The sequence below is a fragment of the Emiliania huxleyi genome (assembly GCF_000372725.1).
Source record: "Emiliania huxleyi CCMP1516 unplaced genomic scaffold EMIHUscaffold_36, whole genome shotgun sequence".
NCBI lineage: Eukaryota > Haptophyta > Isochrysidales > Noelaerhabdaceae > Emiliania > Emiliania huxleyi.
This window is the reverse complement of record NW_005199274.1, coordinates 19,391-40,179: the sequence shown is the minus strand read 5'-3', so window position 1 is coordinate 40,179 and position 20,789 is coordinate 19,391. Positions and strand designations below refer to the sequence as shown.

Below are 20,789 nucleotides of genomic sequence, written 5' to 3'. Positions count from 1 at the left end.
CGCCGTTATCGGGGCACGCTATCCTGTGCAGTCAGGGCAAGTGGGGGCGGGGGGCAGTCCCACCGGTCTGTTAACTGGTGTGTGGGTGTCTCCAGTCTCGGAGGGGGGCTTGAAGCTAAGAATATTTTATTTTGATCCCCTCCCTAATGCCACACCGGCTGGCATACAGCCGTCGCAGCCATCGGCCGGAGGATGGCTGAGCTTACTATATCCTGACCAAGCGTTCCAACGCGATGGCTGAGAGAAAACGACGCCAGCCATCCAGAACAAGGGTGTGGTGGCTCGCGGAGCGAGAGCAAAGCCACCTGCGCTCGTGTCGGGGGCGGCGAGAAGGCCGGGTCGAATTCGCGGCAGCCATCCCTCCGGCCGATGGCTGCGACGGCTGTATGCCAGCCATCAAAATAAAATATTCTTAGCTTCAAGCCCCCCTCCGAGACTGGAGACACCCACACACCAGTTAACAGACCGGTGGGACTGCCCCCCGCCCCCACTTGCCCTGACTGCACAGGATAGCGTGCCCCGATAACGGCGACACATAGCGCTGTGCGTCACTGGGCCACAAGTTTGGTTTCGGCAACACCCTCGACCAAACCTTGCTCAAGGTTCTTGGGTGCAAAGAGCGCGGCCACAAGTCACAGGGCCCGCTCGTCCATGCGACCGGTAAAGGCTGGGTCAAAGGGCACAAGGGACAGTACTACGACGCGCTCCATGTCAAGAACGGAATCGTCAAAATTTGTCTCGTCAAAAGCCAGGGCGGCATCGCGCCGCCGACCAAGAGAATCATCTTCAACTTCGCCAAAGAGGTCGGCAGCCCGAGCGCCGTCGACCGCACCGACTACGGCACAGCCTCCGGCAGCGCCCGGGGCTTTGTCCAGCACCACTCGCAACAGCTCTCGCGCGCCGCCGTCTGTGGCGACGCGCAAAACATCAACAACGCTGCTCGCAACATGCGTGTCGCGCACTCATTCATGACCGGTCTCAATGCCCCACCCCCCTGCGCGCGGGCCTTCTAGGCCCGCGGGTAGTCTCCCCCCATTCCCAGGGCCTCCAGGGCTCGCACCTCAACCTCTCACAGACCAGCGCACAGCGCCATAGGACGTATTTTCTTCTCAATAACAAGGCTGTGAAACTGCAACGATGCATGCGTGGCAGCACGAACGGCTGCGATTCAGCGGTCGCGCCGCTGAGCGTTCAGGTCGAGCTCGGCGAGCTGAGCAAGATCATCCAGCGGCGCGACAGCTGAATCGCAAGCGTTGAGGAACGCGAGACAGATCGCGTTCCGCGTTTCAGTTTCACAGAAGGTACCACCCTCCCTACGCGAATGCTTGCTCCTCGACTCATTCCATTCCTATTTTTCGCTTCGTTTTTGCGGCCTCCCGGGGATAGTAGGTAGGTAGGTAGGGCTTTTGGCTCGAGCGAGGAGTCAGAGAGAGAGAGAGAGAGAGAACAGACCCCTTCCCCTACCTGTCTATCCTGCTAGGAGCCCGAACCCTGGCCGCACGCTAGCTTCTTCTTTAGAGCCCCCCCCCCCCCCCCCTCTTTCCGTTCATCGTACAGGCGAGCCCAGAATAAAAACTACATGCCCCCGGGTGAGTCAAATCATGGCAGAGGTGCGGGATATCTCAGACGGCCGTACCGCTGACGCGCGCGACGAGCGCATCGACGCCGCGTGCGATGCGCCCATCGAGCCGTGCCGCTGCGAGTCGATCGACCGCCGCGACGATTCGGGGATCGAACCGCCGCGACGGTCGCCGGCGCGACGGGCGCCGCCGCCGGCACCACCCCCACCGCCCCCTCTCCGCGCCGGCGGCATGCCCCGCCGGTCGCGCGCAACGGCCGCAGCTGCGGCGGCGGACAGCTTCCGCTGCTCCTGCAGCTTGAGCTCAGCAGCCTCGTGCCTATCCCGACCGTGGCGGGTGAGGGGCTGCTCCGACCATAATGCAGGAGAGCCCAACGCCAGCGCACACCGCCGCTGGTAGATAAAGTACGCCGTCGCCAGGCAAATCGTCACGAGCACGCACGAGCCGACGATGGCGCCGATGACAATGATGGTCGTGTTATTGCTCGTCCTCTGGTAGGGCGGCGAATTCGGGGGCTGCAGAGGGGCGGGCACCGGCGGCGGCGGAGCGTTTGTTGACACCTCGATTTCGGGCAGCTCACCATCGGGCGGATCAGCAAGTGCATTCTTCCCTCCGAGCAGTGGCCAAAAATTGTTTGCCTGTTCGACAGTCGCTGTCGCGTCCCGTATCTTTTGCTCCGCCTCCTCGGCCACTTTGCCACTCGGGAATTGCATGATGACGTCGATGAAACGGTTGTTCGGTTCATAGTCATCGCATCCCTTCACGTTGCAATAACAACTCTCTGTTCTCGGTTCCAGCTCGACGAGCCAGCAAATCGTGTCCTGTATCAATTCCTCATCCTTGACAAACATCTCCCCGCACAAGATCGCAATGTACTGCTTCATGTGCAGGACCGCTGAGAACTCCACGGGTAGTCGTGGCGATGGTGATGGCGGTGGTGAGTTTGGCAGCGGCGGCGGAAAGCGCGGTGGAGGCAAGGGCGGAGGCGGAGGAGGCGGTGATGACGGCTGCGGAGGTGGAGGAGATGGCGGAGGTGGAGGGGACGGCGGTGGCGCGAGGGGTGGCGCGGGCGGTGGGGCCGACGGTGGGGGCGATGGCGGTGGCGATGGCGGCGGCGCGTTAGGCGACGGTGGAGGGGGAGACAAAGGCGGCGGCGGTGGCGGAGGCGACGAGGGCGGCGGCGGCGACGGCAGTGGGCTGGGTGGAGGAGGTGGCGCTGGCGGCAGCGCAGGGCGCGGCGGTGCTTGAGGCGCCCCCTTGGGAGGTGGTGGCGGTGATGGGGGCGGCGGCGGCGGCAGAGGTGATGGCGATGGCGGTGGGGGTGGGAGTGGCGGCGGCGGGCTCAAGGGAGGCGGCGGCGGCGACGGATGTGGTGGCGGAGAGGGCGACGGCGGTGGCGGCGGTGGCGGCGGAGGTGGCGACGGCGGCGGCGGCAGCGGCGGCGGGGTGGGCGACGGAGGCGGTGGGCCCAGGGGTGGTGGTGGTGTTGGCGGCGGTGCCTCAGGGCTCGGTGGTGGCGACCTGGGCGGAGACGGCGGCGGCGGCGAAGGCGGCGGCGGCCGCGATGGCATGGGCGGCTCCGGGACCGGTGGAGGTGGCGGCGAGGGCGACGGGTTTGGCGGCGGCGGCGGCGGCGGAGTTGGCGGCGGCGGGAGAGAGGGCACTGGTGGTGGTGACGATGGCGGCGGGGAGGGCGGCGGCGGCGGAGAGGGCGGGGGCGACGGGGGCGATTTGGCGGAAAGGGAGACGACGGGACACGCTTCAGTAGATGCAGCGTCGGCCACCTCCTCGTTGGTGAAGAAGCTGACTACGTGGCTGGCAACGGTATTTTGGTGAAAGCACGACGTGCTGTACAGGCTGTCGACCACGATGTACTCGTCCCAGTCATCGGCGACGTACTGCAGGTAGTAGACCTTCGACCCGGGCAGCACGGTCTGGTAGGCGCACTTGCCGTAGCAGCACGGCGCGCTCGTGTACAGCGTGTACTCGATGTTGTCGAGGATCACGGTGTTGCAGCAGTGGTCGTCGCAGCCCTGGAAAATTCCCGGAGGTGCAGGAGGCGTTGGAGGCGACGGACCCGGCGCAGTCGCCGCGATGGTCACTGGAAGGTACCCTCGCGAGTCTGCGGCGCCCACCCGCACCCACAGAGGCAAGCCAGAGCCATCGACGGATGCATCGAGCAGCAGCTCCTCCATCTCGTGCACCTGTGGCGCTGACGAGTCGCCCTCCGTTGCAGCGTCCGCCAGGACGGTGATGCCGGTGATGCCACCGCCGCCGAGCGACTCTGCGCTCGAGCTGTACGAAGCCGAGCACACCACGATTGCGGGCCTGTCGCCGACGACGGCGCTCAGTGTCCGGTGCTCCACCCAAAAGTAGCGGTCCGCAATCTCCGAGGCTATCCGGACGCCGACGAATGCGCCGCTGTCAAACGTACCGCTGTCGGTGGGCTGGAGGTAGTAGGGGCCGCATGTCTCGCCAGAGACGCCGCAGCCGTCCGGCTGCTCCACGCGGACGACGGCATCTCGCGATGCCCACTCCATCATGAGCTTACCTGGCAGCATGGGCTGGGCAGAGGGCGTCTCGCCCTTGCCCATGAGTGTGACGAGCGAGCCGTACTCCTGATAGCCAAGCGGCCGCGTTGATGCCCACGCGTCGACGAAGGTCGTCTCGGCGAGGACGCGGCCGCGGTTCTGCGATGTGAGTTGCGCACCGTGGTTGAGGCCAATATTATGGCCCAGCTCGTGCAAGAGGGATGGATCGAGGCTGTTGGCGTTCAGGTTAATCACAAAGCCGGGCGAGCCGACCCAGCCGAGGCCCGACCATGCGATGCCCTCGCAGCCCGGAATGACGACGCCGTAGAAGAGGAAGTCCAGCGGGCTGAGGCCTCGCTGGTCCTCGCAAGCGGCGATGGCGAGTGTGTCGAGCGCGTCGGATACCGGGTCGTACGAATTCCACCCGAGCGCTCGGTCTTCAAAGCTGCCGCAGCCTGCGTACGTGAAGCCCGCTACGCACACGGGCGCCACGATTGTCGGCTTGAGCCGGAAGCTGCCCCACGACGCCTCGTCGAAAAAGGTATTGGCAAACTCGACGGCCGCCTGCAAGTAGTTGATGATGCCACCATACGTATCGACGAGGCCGCCTGCAAAGACCGCTGCCCCGTCGTCGCCGCACTGGTCCTCCGGCACGGCGGGGATGATTAGGATCTCCTTCTCGCCCAGCGTGTAGTCGCCCGCCCCACGCGTGCCTCTGGCCCGTTGCCCGTTGGAGATCGCGCCGTGGGAAAGCATCACAAAGTTTCCGTCGAGAGTGAACCCGGTCACCTTGATCGCACTGGTGGTCAGAAGCGCCCACTCGTCCGAGGCATGAATGGGCATCACCTCCGGGTCACCTCCCGGATCGCGCAGCCGCAGGTGAGGACCTACCCACGGGCCGTCCGCGAGGACCAGCAGGTCTGCCAGCCCCTGGTAGGGACTATCCGCGAGACATGCTGCTGGAAGGCTGCTTGGCGACGAATGGTCGAGCGAGGTGCTCATGTCATAAGCCTCACCGAAGCGGCGTGCGGCGACGTGCTCCCGCAACGTCTTCAACCGACTTTCGCACCATGTCGTGCTGGCCGGCTGGGTCACAGCAAAGCAGCAGGCTGTGGCCAGAAATAGCACTCGGGGGTGCATAGTTGCACTTCCCCGATACGCCGACGACAGGCCCTCGTCCTCCACGGGCGACGGCCGTCCTGCACAGCTTATTCGGGCGCGCGCATATCCGTCCTATTGCAATATTAAGATGGAACGTTGTGCAATTTTCTTTTTTTGCAAAAGAAAAAACGCTTGGATGCAACCGCCAACAGTAGTCCGACAATGCACTTTGTCCGCGCCGCGCCGATGAATAAATAAATAAAAACGGAACCCTCTCTACTGAGATCTGAGTACTGTCAGTCCGTACTGTGAGATGGGCGTAACCGATCTTTCTTTTTTCAAGTTTAATTCATTTTGGGCTTCTCAGAAACACCCGTTCGCATCGGCTTATTATCAATGAGAATGCGTGCGTGTGCCGCGCACGCGTGGGTGTAGGGGCGCTTATCGCGCTGTGGAAGCACACAGACGCCCAACCAATGCGCGAGACTCTGTACATCGCGTGTATAGCGCGTCGCCTCGGCGAGAGAGAGAGAGAGAGAGAGAGAGAGAGAGAGAGAGAGAGAGAGAGAGAGAGAGAGAGAGAGAGAGAGAGAGAGAGAGAGAGAGAGAGAGAGAGCAGGGAGCAGGGAGGGGCTGAGCGCCGCCCGGTACATGCAGTCATGGCGTCCTCATGGGTGGGGGTGGGTGGGGGTGGGGGGGGCTGCTCCTCCTACTTGGAGCCGCGCACAAAGGAGAGGTATGCCGTCCACACGAAAGAGACCACGTGCCTGCGGCAAAGACACGAGCGGCCGAGGGGCCGAGTGAGTGATATGCGGCGGCCTGCCGTCTGTGGGTACGGGGGCGGCGAGTGCGGTGTGCGGCGCCCGGGTGGGCTCCGGCTCGAGGGCTAGGGGTGTGTGGACTGCCCACCCAGGACTGCATCTAGGACTGCATCTAGGACTGCATCTAGCACGCCCGAGCCTCACCGGCAGCCGCAGCCACATCGGCACCTATTCACACACAACAGAGGCGATGAGAGAGGAGGGCGGGAGTCCTCCGCCGCACGCCGCCGGGGCATGCCGCGGCCGAGCGGGGCGAGGAAGAGGAGAATGCGAGACCCGGCTCCTCATGGCCCATCTCCGCTCCATCTCGGCTCATCTCCGCTCCATCTCGGCTCATCTCCGCTCCATCTCGGCTCATCTCCGCTCCATCTCGGCTAGAGATGCGGCGCCGAGAAGCAGACGAGGTCGGCCGGGCCCCACACCATCACCACGTCCGACACGTCCTTCCTCAGGTTGGCCGAGTACCTAAATTCCTCTCGTCACCTCTCGTCACCTCTCGGCTCCTCTCGGCTGCTCTCGGCTCCTCTCGGCTGCTCTCGGCTGCTCTTGGCTCCTCTCATCTCCTCTCTGCTCCTCACTGCCCCTCTCCGCTCCTCTCCGCTCCTCTCCGCTCCTCTCAGCTCCTCTCAGCTCCTCTCACCCGCGCAGCCCGTCCGAGAGCCAGAGAGGCGGGTCGAGCTGGCCGGAAAAGACGCCCGCCTGGCGAAGGGACGGCCGATCTCGTCCGATCTCGTTCCGGTCTGGGGCGATCTGGCTATCTCGGTCGCTGCGCCTTGAAGACGTAAAACGTCGGCAGGTAGACGCAGCTGAGCACCTGGGAGGAGGAGGAGGCGGCGGGCGGGGCGGTGGGGAATGGGACTGAGGCTGTGCAACCGTCGAGACACGAGCAATAGACCGATGTGACGTGTTGTCTGCGTCTAGTTTCGGGTCACCGAGAGGTCGATGGCGGTCTGGCCGGCGAGGCCGAGCAAGCCGGGCCGGTCGGTCAGCTTGGCCACCTGAGGGCGGCGGAGGAGGAGCAGGTGGAGGGTGAGTGCGTTCGGCGGCGGCGGAGGAGGAGGACGGTGAGTGCCGGAGCACGAGGAGGCCGCGACAGGGAGAGCGCACCAGGGAGAGGTTGCAAAAGCGCTCGGCGTTGGAGAAGAGGCGCTTGAAGATGTTGACCTGGCGAGGGCAGGGACGGCCGCGCCGGGCGTCGGACCGGGCTCGCGCTGCGCCGCCTCGCCGGCGCACGCCTCGCGCACCTGGTACCAGTACTGAAAGGCGCCGAGATATACGGCGCCAAAGAGGCAAAACACCATGTTCCTTCTCCAGTCGACCTCGGAGAGGGGCTTCCGCTCGATGGCGCACTGGGCCACCAGGTCCGCCGCCGACGTCTTGCAGGTCGCGATCAGCACGTTGTTGGCGAAGGGGTACGCCTTGGCAAAGCCGACATAGCTGAAGCCGGCGGCCGGCGGCGTCGGCGTCGGCGCGGAAAGCGTCGGCGTGGCGGGCTTGGCGGCCGTGGAAAGAAGGCGGCCCGGGCGAGGACGGCAGCAGGCGAGGCTGCTGTGGCTGCTGCGAGCGCGCGAGAGCAGGCGGGTCGGTCGGCAGGACAGCATGCAGCAAAATGAGGCGAGGGATCGAGTATGCAGCCGGAATTTCTTTTCGTTCCGCCTTGCTCCGTTGGATAACGCGCCGAGGCCCTCAGCGGAGCTGGGAATAGGACCGCCGCAAGCGGCGTGGCGTGGAGCGCTTGAGCCCCCCTCCGGGGACCCCTGCTGCGCCGGAGGAGCGTTGTTTGTAAAAGGCAACCCTTTTCCTGGCTCACAAGCTAAAGATGTTCACGGGCCCCCAGGGCCTCAGGGGAGCACCGGGTACTCTTTAGCTGTACTCGTCTAGGCAGGGGTTGTATAATCTATACCAACTAAAGTGATGGTTGGTGGTACTCTCTGCACCAAGCAAAAAAACACTCACCGATTTTGGTGCCATGGGGGTGCCCATGCACTTCGCCTTTCTCTCGCTCGCTCTCGCGCCGCCCACCGCTCCGGCCATGTACCGCAAGGGCCTTCGCTTTGGCAGCCGGCCTGTCTTTCGCGAGCTCATATGCGGACAAGGGCTTGTCGAGTCGTCCGGCTCGTCGGTAATGTGTCAGTACGCTCAAGGAGAGCACGTACACTTCTCGGGGAGGCTAGTTTCAGCGCAGCCCGCGGAGGCCAACGGGCCGCTCAGCCCTATGCACGGCGGCATCGCCATCGTCCGGCGTGGAAGTTGCTCGCTCGAGGAGAAAATGCGCAACTGCGTCGCCGCGGGGGCGTCTGGTGTCGTGCTCGTCAACACCGAGGACTCGCGCTTCCTTGCGGCGCCGGGAGAAGGCGTCCCGTTTGTGTGCGTCTCCTCCAGCGATGGCGCGAGCCTCAGGCCGGGAGCCAGCGCGTCCATTTCGCCGCTTCCTCTCGCACACGGCACGCCTCTCTTCCCGCTCACGCAGCCCCTGCTGCCGGGAGCCAGCAGTCCGCTGCAGATCAGCCAAGCGGAGCAGGAATCGCTGCTGGCGCACACCGGCCAGCCCGGCCCATCTGTCGAAGTCGCCACGGTCCTGTGCGATGAGGGCTGCAGGCTGGCCGAGGTGGGCACGGCTGCAACGCTCGACCTGTCAGGCCTCACCGGCGGCGGCGTCGCAACCCTGCGCGGGGTGCGGCCGTGCTACGTACGCAGCTTGCTCAGGGAGGGCACACCCGACGAGGTCGCAATCGCCCTAACGGCGGAGCTCGACCCCGCCGGCGCCGACGATCTCGGCGCCTCGCTCGACGCGCTCTGCGACGCGCTCGAGGTTGGTCGCGAGGAGGACGCGCCGCTCCTTCGGCGGCGAGCCGAGGACGGCGTGCCACTGAGCGTGGCTCGCGACCCGGAGGGGCTATCCTTCGCACTCTGCGACCTCATCGCCCTGTCGGCGCTGCAGGCGCAGGCCGCCCTCGAGCTCTCATCGCCGGAGCGGCTCGCTGCGCTCTCCGCCCAGCTCGCGCGCAACCCGACGCGCGGGCGCGAGCTGCTGCAGCAGGCGGCCAAGGCGGGGAATGTGCGCCTGCCACCGTCGTCGTCGCCGCCGCCGTCGCTGCCGCGTTCGCAACGGCGCTCACAGCCGTCCATGAGTGCCGCCGCTGGCGTGAGCCTCCCCCCAGATGTGTGCGAGCTGCTTGGGGTAGCTGGCCGACAGGCCTCGCTCTCCGAGTGCTTTACGAGTCGCCCACAGCGGTGTGGCCGGCTCAGAGACGCGGACGATCCTGTAGGCGGCCCTCTTCTGCGTCGGCAGCCCGTTGCCGGCAGTCGACGAGGCCACTTTGGCGGGTTTCGACGCGTTGGATGTCGATCTGGTCGCCGTGTGCCCTTCCCGACAGGCCGAGGGCGGGAGCGTCCGAGTGGTCAAAGCACCGCCCTCGTCTGCGGTCGGTGTGCGTGTCGCGGCGGCACTCGGTGTCGACTTGTACGCCGCGGCGGTGCTGACTTCCCTGCTTGTCGACGAGTCGGGCTTGGTGCGCGCTCGGTGCAGCCTCGGGGACCGATCGCAGCACCCTCGCGCGCTGCTGGCCGAGTGCGAGAGGCTGTCCGAGGACCCGACATACGTGCAGCAGGAGACGCTGCAGGAGGCGCCCGAGCCGCCACCAGCGCCCACTGGTTTGGCCAGTGCGCAGCTTGCGACGCCGATCAGCGGACTGAAGTGGAACTCAGCGGAAAAGATGTTCCCGGTATTCTTTTCCGACAGCAAGCCCGTGCGGGGCGACAGCAGGCTCGGGGATTTCTTGCAAGACAACCCGGCAGCGGCCACCCTGCTAGCCGTCGCCTTCTTAGTGTACGTGGTTCTCGACGATCCATCTCGCTTCTTGGGCCTTTTGGGCTCGTGAGAGAGCGCGTTAGCGAGCGGAATCTAGACCGGGACTGGGTGTGTTTCTGATTCTGTTGAAATACATGTGTAGTGAAGAGCCACACAGAGCTCACAGGGCGTCAGGGGGGGTGCTGGCTGCTGGTGCTGCCACTGCTGGTTGCTGCTGCTGGAGAGCTGGCAGCTGCACAAGCGCAGGCCCATCGCCACCACGATCACGGCTGGGCGGGCCGCCGTCTGCGTCTCGGCGCACCGCCATCGGCATCAGATCGGACCGAGTGCGCGTTGGGGTTGAAGCGGATTCAAAGCCGGCGCGGCCGGGTTCAAAGCCGGCGCGAGAGTTGAGTATTGCTTTTGAACACACCAGGGAGGGCGAGACGATCGAGAGGGGTCCCGAAAATGCGGAATAGTTAGAGGCTGCGCAGGCCGTCCCGTTTGCTGTTTGAAACGCCTGTTGCGCTGGCCGCTGCGCGCGCGCGCTGGCCGCTGCCGGGGCTCTGTCTCACTCTCACGTGCCGCAATATGTGTCACACACGGCGGCTTCTGCCACCTCTCGATTGGTTCTACTTTCTCCGCACACCTACCGGGGAAGGGGCGCTTGGGAGCGGGGGCGGGGGCGGGGGCGGGGGCACGCAGCGCGGCTGCGCGGCGCGCGCAACAGAGGGTAGGGTGGGGAAGACGGCGAGGAGGGGGCGGCGGCGGCGGCGGCGGCGGCAGCGCGCGCGCGGCGCGCGCGACGGGGGGGCGGAGCAGCGACCGCTGGCGCGGCCGCTGCTCCGTCTGTGCCAGGGACGCGCGCTCTGCGCCGCTGCAGAGCGCGCGCGTCAGGGCAAGGGGCATGCGTGGCGGCGCGGGACGCGCGGCGGCGGCGGCGAGCACGCTCCGTGAGCGGTGAGGCGGCCGGGCGAGGGCGCGGCGGGTGACGGGTCAAGGGAGCAGCCCACACCCGGCGTCGCTTTTTGAGCGACGCCTGTGGTACGCCTGCGCAGGGGCCGCAGGGCGGTCAGTTGTGGGGCGAGGCGGTGCCGGCCGCGGGCCGGGTGCAAGGCGCCGGCCTCGGCGCCGCCTCGGCGCGCCACACGGGCGCGGGGCGCCTCTGAGCGGGAGCCGAAGGTTTGCCGTGGTGGGAGGTGGTAGGGTGGTGGGGGTGATTTGACTTTGACGCAGAGGCCGTCCCTAGCTGTGAGCAGCAAAACGGGACAGTATCGACCCTAAAGTGCTCAAGCCCACCTCCGACAGCCATAGATGCTCTTCGCCGCCCTCTCCGCCGCCGTCGCCTTCGCCGCGCCTCTTCGCCCTGCCGCACCTCTGCTGCCGCCTCGCGCCGCGCATCCCGTGCTGAGAGCCGCGGCAGGCGACGTGCTTCCAAACGAACTCACGTCGATGCTCGGAGTCAGCGAACGGCAGGCCGCAATCTTCGTCGGCGGCTTCCCTGAGGTGGAAGGTGCGCCCTTCGCACCCACTGGAACAACGTGCGTCGCGGTGGTGGCTCCGGGAGCCGCGGAGGCGCCCGCCGGGTCGGTCGGCACGACGATGCAGACGGCGCCCACGTCCTTGCTCGGCATGTTGGTTGAGTCGAGCCTCGCGCCGCTGTACGACGAGCCGGCCTGCTTTGTGATCGACGTCTCGGGTACCGTCCGCAAGGTCTGCGCGGCCGACGCGCCCTCTGTCCGCAGTGCGCTCGAGAGGATGCAGGCGGAGGCCCCGACGGCGGCAGAGGCGGCGACGCTGGCGCGTATCAGCAGTGAGGATGCGGAGGCCGACGCGGCGGCGGCGGAGAAGAGGGAGAGGGAGCGGTCCGAGGCCGAAATCGAGGAGCTGCTCCAGCAGCGCGTCTACGCACGGATCGGCGAGCCTCCTACGATCCTCCGCGGCGTCAACAAGCTGCGGTGGAAGGAGAAGTACGCTTCGGCGTACGAGGAGGAGCGCACCGCGCTGCTGGGCGCAGAGCTGGCCGCGAGCCCGCAGCTTGGGCAGGGGCAGCTGATCGCCCGCGTGATCTTTGGGTCAGCTGTGCTCGCGGTGGCCGCCCAGTTTGTCCAGTGAGCTATTGCCCATCGATGACGCGGCAAAGATTAGTAGATAGCGTGGAGAACACTCTTAGGAAATCTTCACGCAATTTATTGTGACTAGCTGAGGGGCTCGCTAAACGCTCGCCGAGCTCCATGCTGTGCAACACCAACTAATCGTCAGGGGCGCGGAGAGCGCAGTGCACTGCGGTGAGGCTGCGCAGCGGGGGCTCGCCCCCTGCACCGCGGCGCGCTCAGCGGCGTAGGGGAGAGGGCGGTCGGTGGCGGCGGCGGCGAGGCGCGAGGCGGTGGCGGCGGTGGTGCGGGCGGCGGGATGACAGGGGAGGCGGCGGGATTGACAGGGGAGGCGGCGGCCACGCTCGAGCGGAGCGGCGCGAGAAGGGGGGGGGCGGCGGCGAGGCGCCGGTGAGCGAGGCGCCCGCGCCATCAGAGGGACGCCGCCGCGAGATGGAGGGCGGCGGTGACGGAGGCGAGGGGCGAGGCGGCGGCGGTGGCGGCGGCGGCGAGAACGGCGGCACCGAGTTTGTCTCGGTGAGCGGAGCGGCGGCGGGAGGAGGAGCAGCGGCGGCGCTCGCTCGCTGTTGACGGGAGCGCTTTTGAGCCTGTGAGCCCATGCCACTGCGACCGGCGTGGCCGGGAACGGAGATCGCGCGCGCGCCGCCACTCACGACGCGCGCGCGATCTTCGCGGAGTCGGGTCCCCAGAGGGAAGCGGTCTTCTCGGCCGACGTCCAGCGGCGCGCAAGGAAGCAGGCGCAGCGGAGGCGGCCTAGCACCGGCTCGGCGCCGGGCGGTTGCGCTGCCCGCGAGCCGCGTCCTGAGCCTCGGCAGCGCGCTGCGCGGCGCGGCGCTCGCGCCGCTGCGGTTCCGAGAGCGGCATGATGGTAGGACCAGCTGAAGCTCGAGACTCCTCGGTATCACGAATTGCGCAGGTCACGGGGATAAACGGCGGACAACGCGAGGCCCTTATATCTTTAGATACTACACGTATCGACTGGAGTTGGCGCACTCGCGCTGCTGCTTTTCTCTTTTCAGAGTTCTGTGGTGTGTGAAAAGTTTTCCATATGAAGTTTTCTCTCTCCATCTCGCTCTCGGGGCCCCCCTTCTCTACTGTGACGGTGTGAGTTGAGCAGTTCGACATTGCGAGAATGCGACGGCCGACGCGACGGCCGACGAATAATAAATTGCAAAACGTAAATGTTTTGCCCGCCGCTTGCGTTCGAGCTACACGCGTTCACGCACGGGCAAGCTGCCCAAACCTGGCGCGCACCGCTCCTATGCACGGGCGGCGGTGAGGATCGCGCTCGAGCACAAAGCCGAGAAAGGCTGCCACTTGGTCGGCGTGGCTGGCGGGGATCCGCGACAAGTGGGGAGGGAGGAGGATGGGCTGGTCCTCCGACGTCACCCTCAGGTAGAAGCGGAACCAGTCCGCCTCCTCAAAGAGGTAGTCGCCCGTCAGCACCTCATACAGCAGGCAGCCGCACGCCCACACGTCGCAGGCCCCCGGGACCGCCCAAGCTCTGTCTCCAGGCCTGCCCCGCGTGATGCGCGAGGCCCCGCGCGGACTGCTGGCGGCGGCGTCAGCAGCGCCGCCCCAGGCGCTACCGTTGGCACTCGCCCTTGCGCTGCCCCTGTGAAGTCCAATCACCTCCAGCATCTCCGGGCTCTTGACGCATTCGGTGCCTCGATCGCGTGGCGACCGGCCTTGCTCCTCGGCGCCATAGATGCGAGCCACCCCCAAGTCCGCAATCACCAGGCGCAGGCCGCCCGCCCGGGCCACGTCAGGTGCGCTCGCCGCGTCTCGGCCCACCTCGCCCACCTCCTCTAGCAAGCAATTGTCCGCCTTGATGTCAAAGTGCTCGATGTGCTCGTCGTGCATCTGCGCTACCGCAGAGAGCGCCTGCGCGTACAGTGCAAACAGCTGTCCGGTGGGAGGCTCGCCCGTCCCGCCGCAAGCCTCGCGCCGCCACGCACGCAGCGACTGCATGTAGCGCGGCATCACGAGGAAGAAAGTGGACGCGTCGCAGCCGTAATCGACAAGCCGCGCCGCCACGCCGCTCGGCTGCAGTCGCCTTAGAGCGAGGACTTCCGCAAACACCTCTGGTAGGTGGCCCGAGGAGCAGCTCTTTGCAGCCTTTGGGACGAGCTTGACCGCCAGTGGCGCCTCGGCGCCCTTCCCGCCGTCCGGACGGCACGGACGCTCGAGCTCGCGGACGGTGCCAAAGGCGCCACGCGCGATGGTCTCTCCGAAGCTGTGGCGGTGGTGCGAGTAGAGCGCGCCGCAGAGGAGGCGTAGTAGCACCGTGTGCGCCTCGCCGCATCGCGCAGCGGCGGAGGCTAGGGAGGGGAGGATGGCCTGGTTGGCAGGGTGGTTGAGATGCGCCTCCAGGGCACGACACGCCGCTGTTGGGGCCGACGTCTCGCCAGCCCTGTCTGAGCTCGTAGCGTCAAGCTGGTGCTGCCCCGGCGCCACGAGGAGAGTGAGGAGGAGGAGCAAGACGGAGCGGCGCACGTCATCGCTCGCGTAGAGCAGCCGCGTGCCGCACTCTGCCCGGTATGCCGAGGCGGAGAGGTTGCCGGCCGCCAGCGAGGGGCGCGCACTGCCACCTGCGCTCTCAGCCGTCTTGCCGGCTATTTGCGCCATCAAGAGGCCGCGAGGCGACTGGCTTTCGTCCACCGCTGACGCATCCTTGACCGGCAGAGGGCCGGGCGCAGGGCGGTCCGTCCGCGCACTGACTATTCGAGCAGGGCGTGCGGATGGCGGCGCGGGCGATCGCGGCGCAGCGGCGTTGAGCCGCGAAGCGTCGCGGCCGCTGCTCAGGGGTAGAACGCACTGGGCATCTGACGAGAGCTGCAGGGGCTGCTGCGGCTGTCGCGAGTCTGCCGCGGCTTTCGGGCGGCCTCCACGAAGGGCTGAAATGGAGAGCTGCAGCTTTGGTACCGCCTGCCTGGCCGCGGCGGAAGCCTTCCCTGCGTGACCCTTGCCGAGAGGAGGCAGGCGGGGCGATCTGGGCGACGACCGGGGCGATACCGCTGGCCGCAAGCGGGGTACCGTTGGGAAGGCCAGCGGAGCGTCCACTTCTACCTCGGAGAGGTCAGAATCGTCACTCTCCCCGAACTCGCCCTCCGACGGCGCGTCCTCCGTGGAGAAGGCAGGCGAGTCCCGCCAGAGGCACGGCTTGGATTGGCTGCTGGTCCCGGAGGTGTCTCCACTTCCGTCGTGCATTTGCTTGCAGCCGCCGATGCCGGTCGCGGGAGCCCATTTCGTTGGCTCGCAGATGTGCCGCTCAAGCGAGATCTCAGCGACGAGCGAGCGCGCCACGCCGAGCGCTATAAACTGATCGCCGGCCGTCGGCCCGCGTGAGGCAGCCAGCGACGCGAGCGCCTCGAAGTAGCGGCTGCATAGCCTCGCCCGCATCTCAAGCCCCGGCGGCACGGACAGGCGGGGTGCCTGGTGCGTGCCGGACTCCAGCCGACCGCGCCCCGACTCGCAAGCGCCGCGCACGACGCGCCACCGGTACGCTGCTTCACTCGCCGTGTAGAGTGCGACTCCGCGCCGCCACATGGTTTCCAACAGGCTGGCTGCTGAGCCGCGCTGGCCAGATCGAGCGACGGCGGGTGCTGCGCCGGATGGCTCGAGACCGCCCTCGATTGCATCAGCAACCAGGCGTAGAAGCGGAAACTCGCAGCGCGTGGCCGACCGTTGCGGCGCCATAAGCTCTCGCAAGCGCAAGCCCCCCGGCGCTACGGCCGCCTCAGCGCTGAGATCGTCTCCATGCGCGACCTTATTAAGGTACGAGAGCACGTATGGCCTGGCCGAGGCCCAAAGGTCGCGCAGCGAGAGCCCCTCCCGTTCGGCCGTCTCACGCTCCTCACCGACGAGTGTCGCCACGTGCACCTGACGGGTCGGGAGACGAGCTGGGGCGGGACAAGGTCTAGCTGGAAAGGGTGGAGGGCGAGAGCGGAACGAGCGATGGTGGGGCCGAGAGAGGCGACAATGGCGGCGGAGGAGAAACACACGATGGCGAGGGTGAAAGCTGGAGGTGCGTGCACCAAGTGGTGTGATGCCGCGGCGCAGCCCTCGCGCATCAGCCTGCCAGCCGCGGCGCAAGAGCCGCTCTGCGCTACGACGAGCGAGAGCAAGTCAGCCGAGGGGGTGAGCAGCGACGATGCCACGGTATGTGCCCACTGCACGGCCCGCGGCCGAAGGTACACGGATCGCCAAAGGCGGCGCAGCTCAGAGTGGTCGTGGCTGGTTTCGAAGAGGCTGTGAGCGAGGCGCAGGGCGGCGACAGCAAGGCGTAGCCTCGACACCGTATCCTCGCCCCGCGCAGAAGTGGCGGCGTGGGCGTCGTAGAAGAGCTGCTCACTCAGCTCCGTAAGCGGCCCCATGAGCCTCGTGATGTGGTTCGCCGGGTCGCAGCTCGCCGAGTGGGTCTCGACGTAGTATGCTAGCAAGTGGAGGTGTGAGGCCTGCAGGGTTGAAGACGGGAGGGTCTGGCAGTGTAATGATAGGCACACCGTGGCAATGTATTCGTGAGGAGGTCTTCGTGAGAGGACCGATCTATAGACGGGGGTCATGGCGAGAATGCGGTGGGTTCGCCCTGCCAGCCCCTTGGGCGTGAGAGAACGTTTGCACTAGGGTGGGTCACACCGTCTCGGTTGTGACTCCTGATCCGAGTGCCGCCGCGCAGCGAGGAACGCACGCACGCAGCCGCCCGCTGGCACGCTCAAGCAGCGAGTGGCGCTCGCCGTCCTCACAGCCGCCCTGGAGGGCTGCGCCATCCGAGGGCGAAGGCAGCCGCTGTGGCGGCGCGAGCGCACAGGCGGCCGCCCGTCGCCAGCACGGAGGATCATGGGAGCGCTGAGGCCACCCAAGCTGATTCGCGAGGAGGCGCTCATGCAGGGCCGGTAGCACGCGCCCCTCGACGGCCAGCCTCGTCCGCGGCTCGTGTGCAGCCAGTGCGACGAGCTGCGTCGCCGCCGTGACCTTGGAGGAGCCGGGGGGAAGGGCGGTGAGGGCGACGACGGCGAGGCGGTCGTGAGAGACGCGGAGAGCGAGTGAAACAGCTTGAACCGGTGGGGGGTTAATGAGGAGAGGAACAATGGCAAGGGGTGAGGTAGCGGAGAAGAGAGGAGTAGCAGCGTGGTCGACACGGTGGCGCCCGCACCTTCTCCGCATCAGTCTGCTCATCACACGGCGCGGCGAGGCCCGCCAGAGTGGCCTCTGGAGGGGAGGCCGTCGCGTCACGCCTCTGCGAGCCGGGCTCGGCCGTCGCGATGGCACCCGCGGCCTCGATGCCCCCACTCGCAGCGAACGCCTCGAGGAACCCCGCGAGGTCGCACCACCCACGGATGGACCGAAGCAATGGAAGAGAGGCGAGGCCGGCAACGAGCAACCGCGAGCAATCGGAGGCCAAGCGTCGCGTGGATCGCGTGTCGACCGCGGTAAGCCTCGAGACGATCAGCTCTGGCAGCCACCACACGTCCGACAGGGCGTGTGCACCGCGGGCAGACGCCGCCCCCCAGGCAAGGCCCTCCTTCTTGTCATGCGTGCAGGCGCTGTCCGCAACACCTCCATGACGCGTCACGGTAGATTGCCACACCTGCACAAAGGGAGGGAGAACAGAAGAGGGTGGAAGGCGAGGGAAAGGATAGGATCGGTGGGCCATTGATTGCAAAGGGAGGGTCCGATGTGACGATCTCGAGGCGAGAGAGATGCATGCGCGATCGGGCAAAAAGAGAGAGGGGCGCTCCGATACTTGCTGCACGTAGTCGGCGTAGCGGCTGCACCGGACGCAGCAAGCGCACACGCGGCCGCGCCGGTTCTCGGCCTGTGACTCAGACCTCGCCAGGCTCGCCTCGGCAGCGGCGGCCGCGCGCGCCGCTCTAGCATCGTCACCCCCCACGCCCGGGAAAGCAGAGGCGGCGAGCTCCGCGGCCGCTGTTGCATCGCGCACCGCGGTCGCGCGCAGCGCCATCCACGCACAGCCCGACCTGTCGTCGAGCCGAGCCGCAGCGTTCGCCCCAGCTCCAGCATCGTCTTCAGTGCCGACCCTTGCACCGCTCGGAGCGGCCGTGACTGCGGCCTGTGCCGGCCTGTCGTCGAGCGCCTGCGGAGGGAAGGCAGAGTGGCAGGGCAGTGAGGCACGTAGCCTCGAGGTGTCGCCGTGTGATCCCGTGTAGACGAGGGGTCGTCTGTCACCGCAGGACTGCCTACGGACGCTACTGGTTCCCTAGCTACCGCTCCGGCGCCTCCTCCTCCTCGACCTCCTCCGCCTCTGCCAACGCCTCCGCTCGTGCCTCTGCCAGCGCCTCCGCTCGTGCCTCCGCTCGCGCCTCCGCTCGCACCTCGTGCGGCACCCCAGCCTGCGCCTTTGGTGTGGCGCCAGAGAGACGCGCGTTTGCCTCGTGTGGCGCCGCGACTCCGAGCAACCGCGGCTCGCACTCTCCCTCGCCTGCGAGGAAGGCGACGGGGAGGGGAGGGACGGCTGCGAGGGCAGCAAGGGTAAGGGGAGCCGCGGCGGCGAGAGAGAACGGAGTGAGAGGCAACGGTGAGAAGAGATGCGACCAATGGGGGTGATCAGGGCCGACCTGCTCGCCGCTCGAGTCGACAGAGCGACGGCGCGAGTACGAGCAGCTCGAGCATTGCCACAACAAGGCCCGCATCGCGCCACGCCTCATACTCTGCGGGCGGAGCAGCGGACGGCAGCCGCAAGTAGATGGCCCAGAGCTGCAGCCGGACCGCCTGCAGCGCCTCGTCCGGTCGCAAGCTTGAACCTCCGCCCCTCATCCCGCGGGCCAGCAGGCCTGTCAGCGTGGCAACGCTTTCGACTGCGCTGGCCTGAGCGGGTGGGATGGGCGCCACGGCAAGGCCCACTGCCCCAGCGAGACTCTTGTCGAGTGCCGCCGCTGCCGCCTGCCCTTCCACCACGAACGGCGCCACCCCCTCACTGGTCCATAGTGGAGTGGGCGCCACCGGCTCCGAACGCCACCGCCGAGGCACCAGCTGAGACATGCGCCGCAGACGCCTCCTGCGGACCACGCTCGGAGCGCCGCCCGCAGCAGCGCAGAGAAGCGCCTCGCGCAGAGTCAGCCGCGCGCGTCGGACCGGCGGGCGAAAGGGCGACGTACCCGTCTCGGGCCGCTGAAGGCGTGTGGAGACGAAGAAGCAGCAGCGTCGCAGGTCGACGTCGACCAAAGTATCAACCGCCATGCCTCCGCTACGCTTCTTCCGCTTCAGCTCAAACCTGAGAGCACCCGCGGCGGTGCCAGCAAAGAGGATCAGGTAGGGTCGCAGGCAAAGAAGCTCATCGAGAATGGTAGCGACCGGAGCATCTAGCTCCAGAAAGTGCGGGTCCGACGCAAGCTCTGAGATCCATGCCTGTGGCGGTGAGGGCGGCTTGCGGTGGGGGCAGCGGCGGTGAGTGCAGTAGATTAGGGCAGCAGCCGTGAGGGCAGCAGTGTAAGGCCGGCGTGGCTCAAGAAGCGGCGAGGGCGAGAGGGAGCAGAGAAAGCGGCGCGGAGAGAGGCAGTGTGGGGAGGGCAGCAGCTGCAATGCATTCTCGCCTGGACGTTCGGCATGAAGGAGCGCAGCCTGCGTTGGCCGAGGGTAGGCAGCTTGCTCCAGCGCGGCGTGTTGGTCACGGTAGTGTGGACCAGCCTCGCCCTGCCGAGCCGGATCGTCACACGGCCGTTGCCCCCCAGCGTCCACGCACCGGGCTCCGACGCGGGAAGCATGCATGGACGTTTTTGCGTTACGCCCGTTCCCGGTGATAAAGTAAGATTAAAGGCCAAGGTGGGCCCTATTGAAAAGACCCCGATTTTGAGGGGTGTCGGACAAGCTAAGCTCAAGCGCGCTGTCGCTGCCCGAGTTGTGGTCACGTCCCCGAAATCTTCGCCGGCCCCGCCAGCTCGACCAACTCGACCGCCGAGAGGCTGGGATTGGCCGGCGGCGCGACGCGTGGCCTCTGCTGCGGCCATCTCGGACGCTCAAGCGGCGCCAGCCAGCGGCTCGGCCGCGCATCCTTCACACACGCCGCCACGACCAAGCTGAGCGGGCCCGGTGTCGAGTCATGGTGCGAGATGCATGTCAGGGGCGGCTGTGGCCACAGCAGGTCCACCAGACGGGCGTCAAAGCTTGCCGTCGGCGTGCTGTGGTGGCGAGAGCCGAGACCGCTGCAGAGGAGCCGAGTGCAGTGGCGAGCCAGAGGCTACCAGGGTCACCAGGTGGTAGCCCTTGCCCATTCTGAGCAGGGATGTGCTTTGATGGGGTTGTGCTTGAGCGTGTGTGAAGTGGGAGTGCGTGCCGGCGGTGTCTGTGGCTGAAACGGGCGTGTGTGAGGCTGCAGAGCCGTGGTATGAGCCAGAGTGAGCTTCATCACCCAAGATAAGTGCGGTTTGGGACGGCTCAGGCTTGATACTGATGAGCCTGGGCCAGGAGAGCGACAGAGAAGGCGAGGTGGTGAGCTGGGAAGCCGCTTTGTCGGCACCTGGACGTGTCGCGATGAAGTGCCAAAAAGTACTATTTGCGGCTATTGCTCCAAACTTCGGGAGACAAGGCCTACATATTATGACTGCATCCATGAGCCTAGTGCATGAGGGCTGTGGGTCGGGACATTTCACAGTCGATGGCGCCGACAATGACCTCCGTAATGCCCTCGCAATCGGCTCGGATGGGGTCCACCGGGGACAATCTCGGAGCCCTCTCCGTGGCATCACGAGCCGGTGTGAGCTTGCAGACCCGAGGTAAGTGCGGTTTAGGACAGCTCAGACCTGATACTGATGGGCCTGGGCCAGGAGAGCGACAGAGAAGGCGAGGTGGTGAGCTGACATGCTGTCAGAGTCCGCGTGTGACCTTGTCGCTAT

The 20,789-nt window shown here is 66.7% G+C and overlaps 3 protein-coding genes across 3 annotated transcripts; 1 reads left to right on the top strand and 2 right to left on the bottom strand.

The window, feature by feature from the left end:
- Positions 1-5,921: 5,921 nt before the first annotated feature.
- Positions 5,922-7,634, bottom strand: EMIHUDRAFT_101945 (hypothetical protein; the record flags this gene model as incomplete). The annotated part of the gene is made up of 6 exons (XM_005772286.1): positions 5,922-5,979; positions 6,122-6,201; positions 6,815-6,847; positions 6,966-7,031; positions 7,141-7,197; positions 7,278-7,634. 6 exons carry the CDS (start codon positions 7,632-7,634, stop codon positions 5,922-5,924), a joined length of 651 nt encoding a protein of 216 aa, XP_005772343.1.
- Positions 7,635-12,118: 4,484 nt separating this feature from the next.
- Positions 12,119-12,543, top strand: EMIHUDRAFT_355187 (hypothetical protein; the record flags this gene model as incomplete). Its single annotated transcript, XM_005772285.1, has 2 exons — positions 12,119-12,327; positions 12,448-12,543. A coding segment is annotated over one exon (209 nt), but the record flags the coding sequence as incomplete, so codon positions are not given.
- Positions 12,544-13,155: 612 nt separating this feature from the next.
- On the bottom strand, positions 13,156-19,661 carry EMIHUDRAFT_208609 (hypothetical protein; the record flags this gene model as incomplete). The annotated part of the gene is made up of 10 exons (XM_005772284.1): positions 13,156-14,610; positions 14,863-14,901; positions 14,974-15,819; positions 15,975-16,394; positions 16,576-16,911; positions 17,093-17,464; positions 17,684-18,034; positions 18,192-18,379; positions 18,516-19,305; positions 19,497-19,661. 10 exons carry the CDS (start codon positions 19,659-19,661, stop codon positions 13,156-13,158), a joined length of 4,962 nt encoding a protein of 1,653 aa, XP_005772341.1.
- Positions 19,662-20,789: the final 1,128 nt, after the last annotated feature.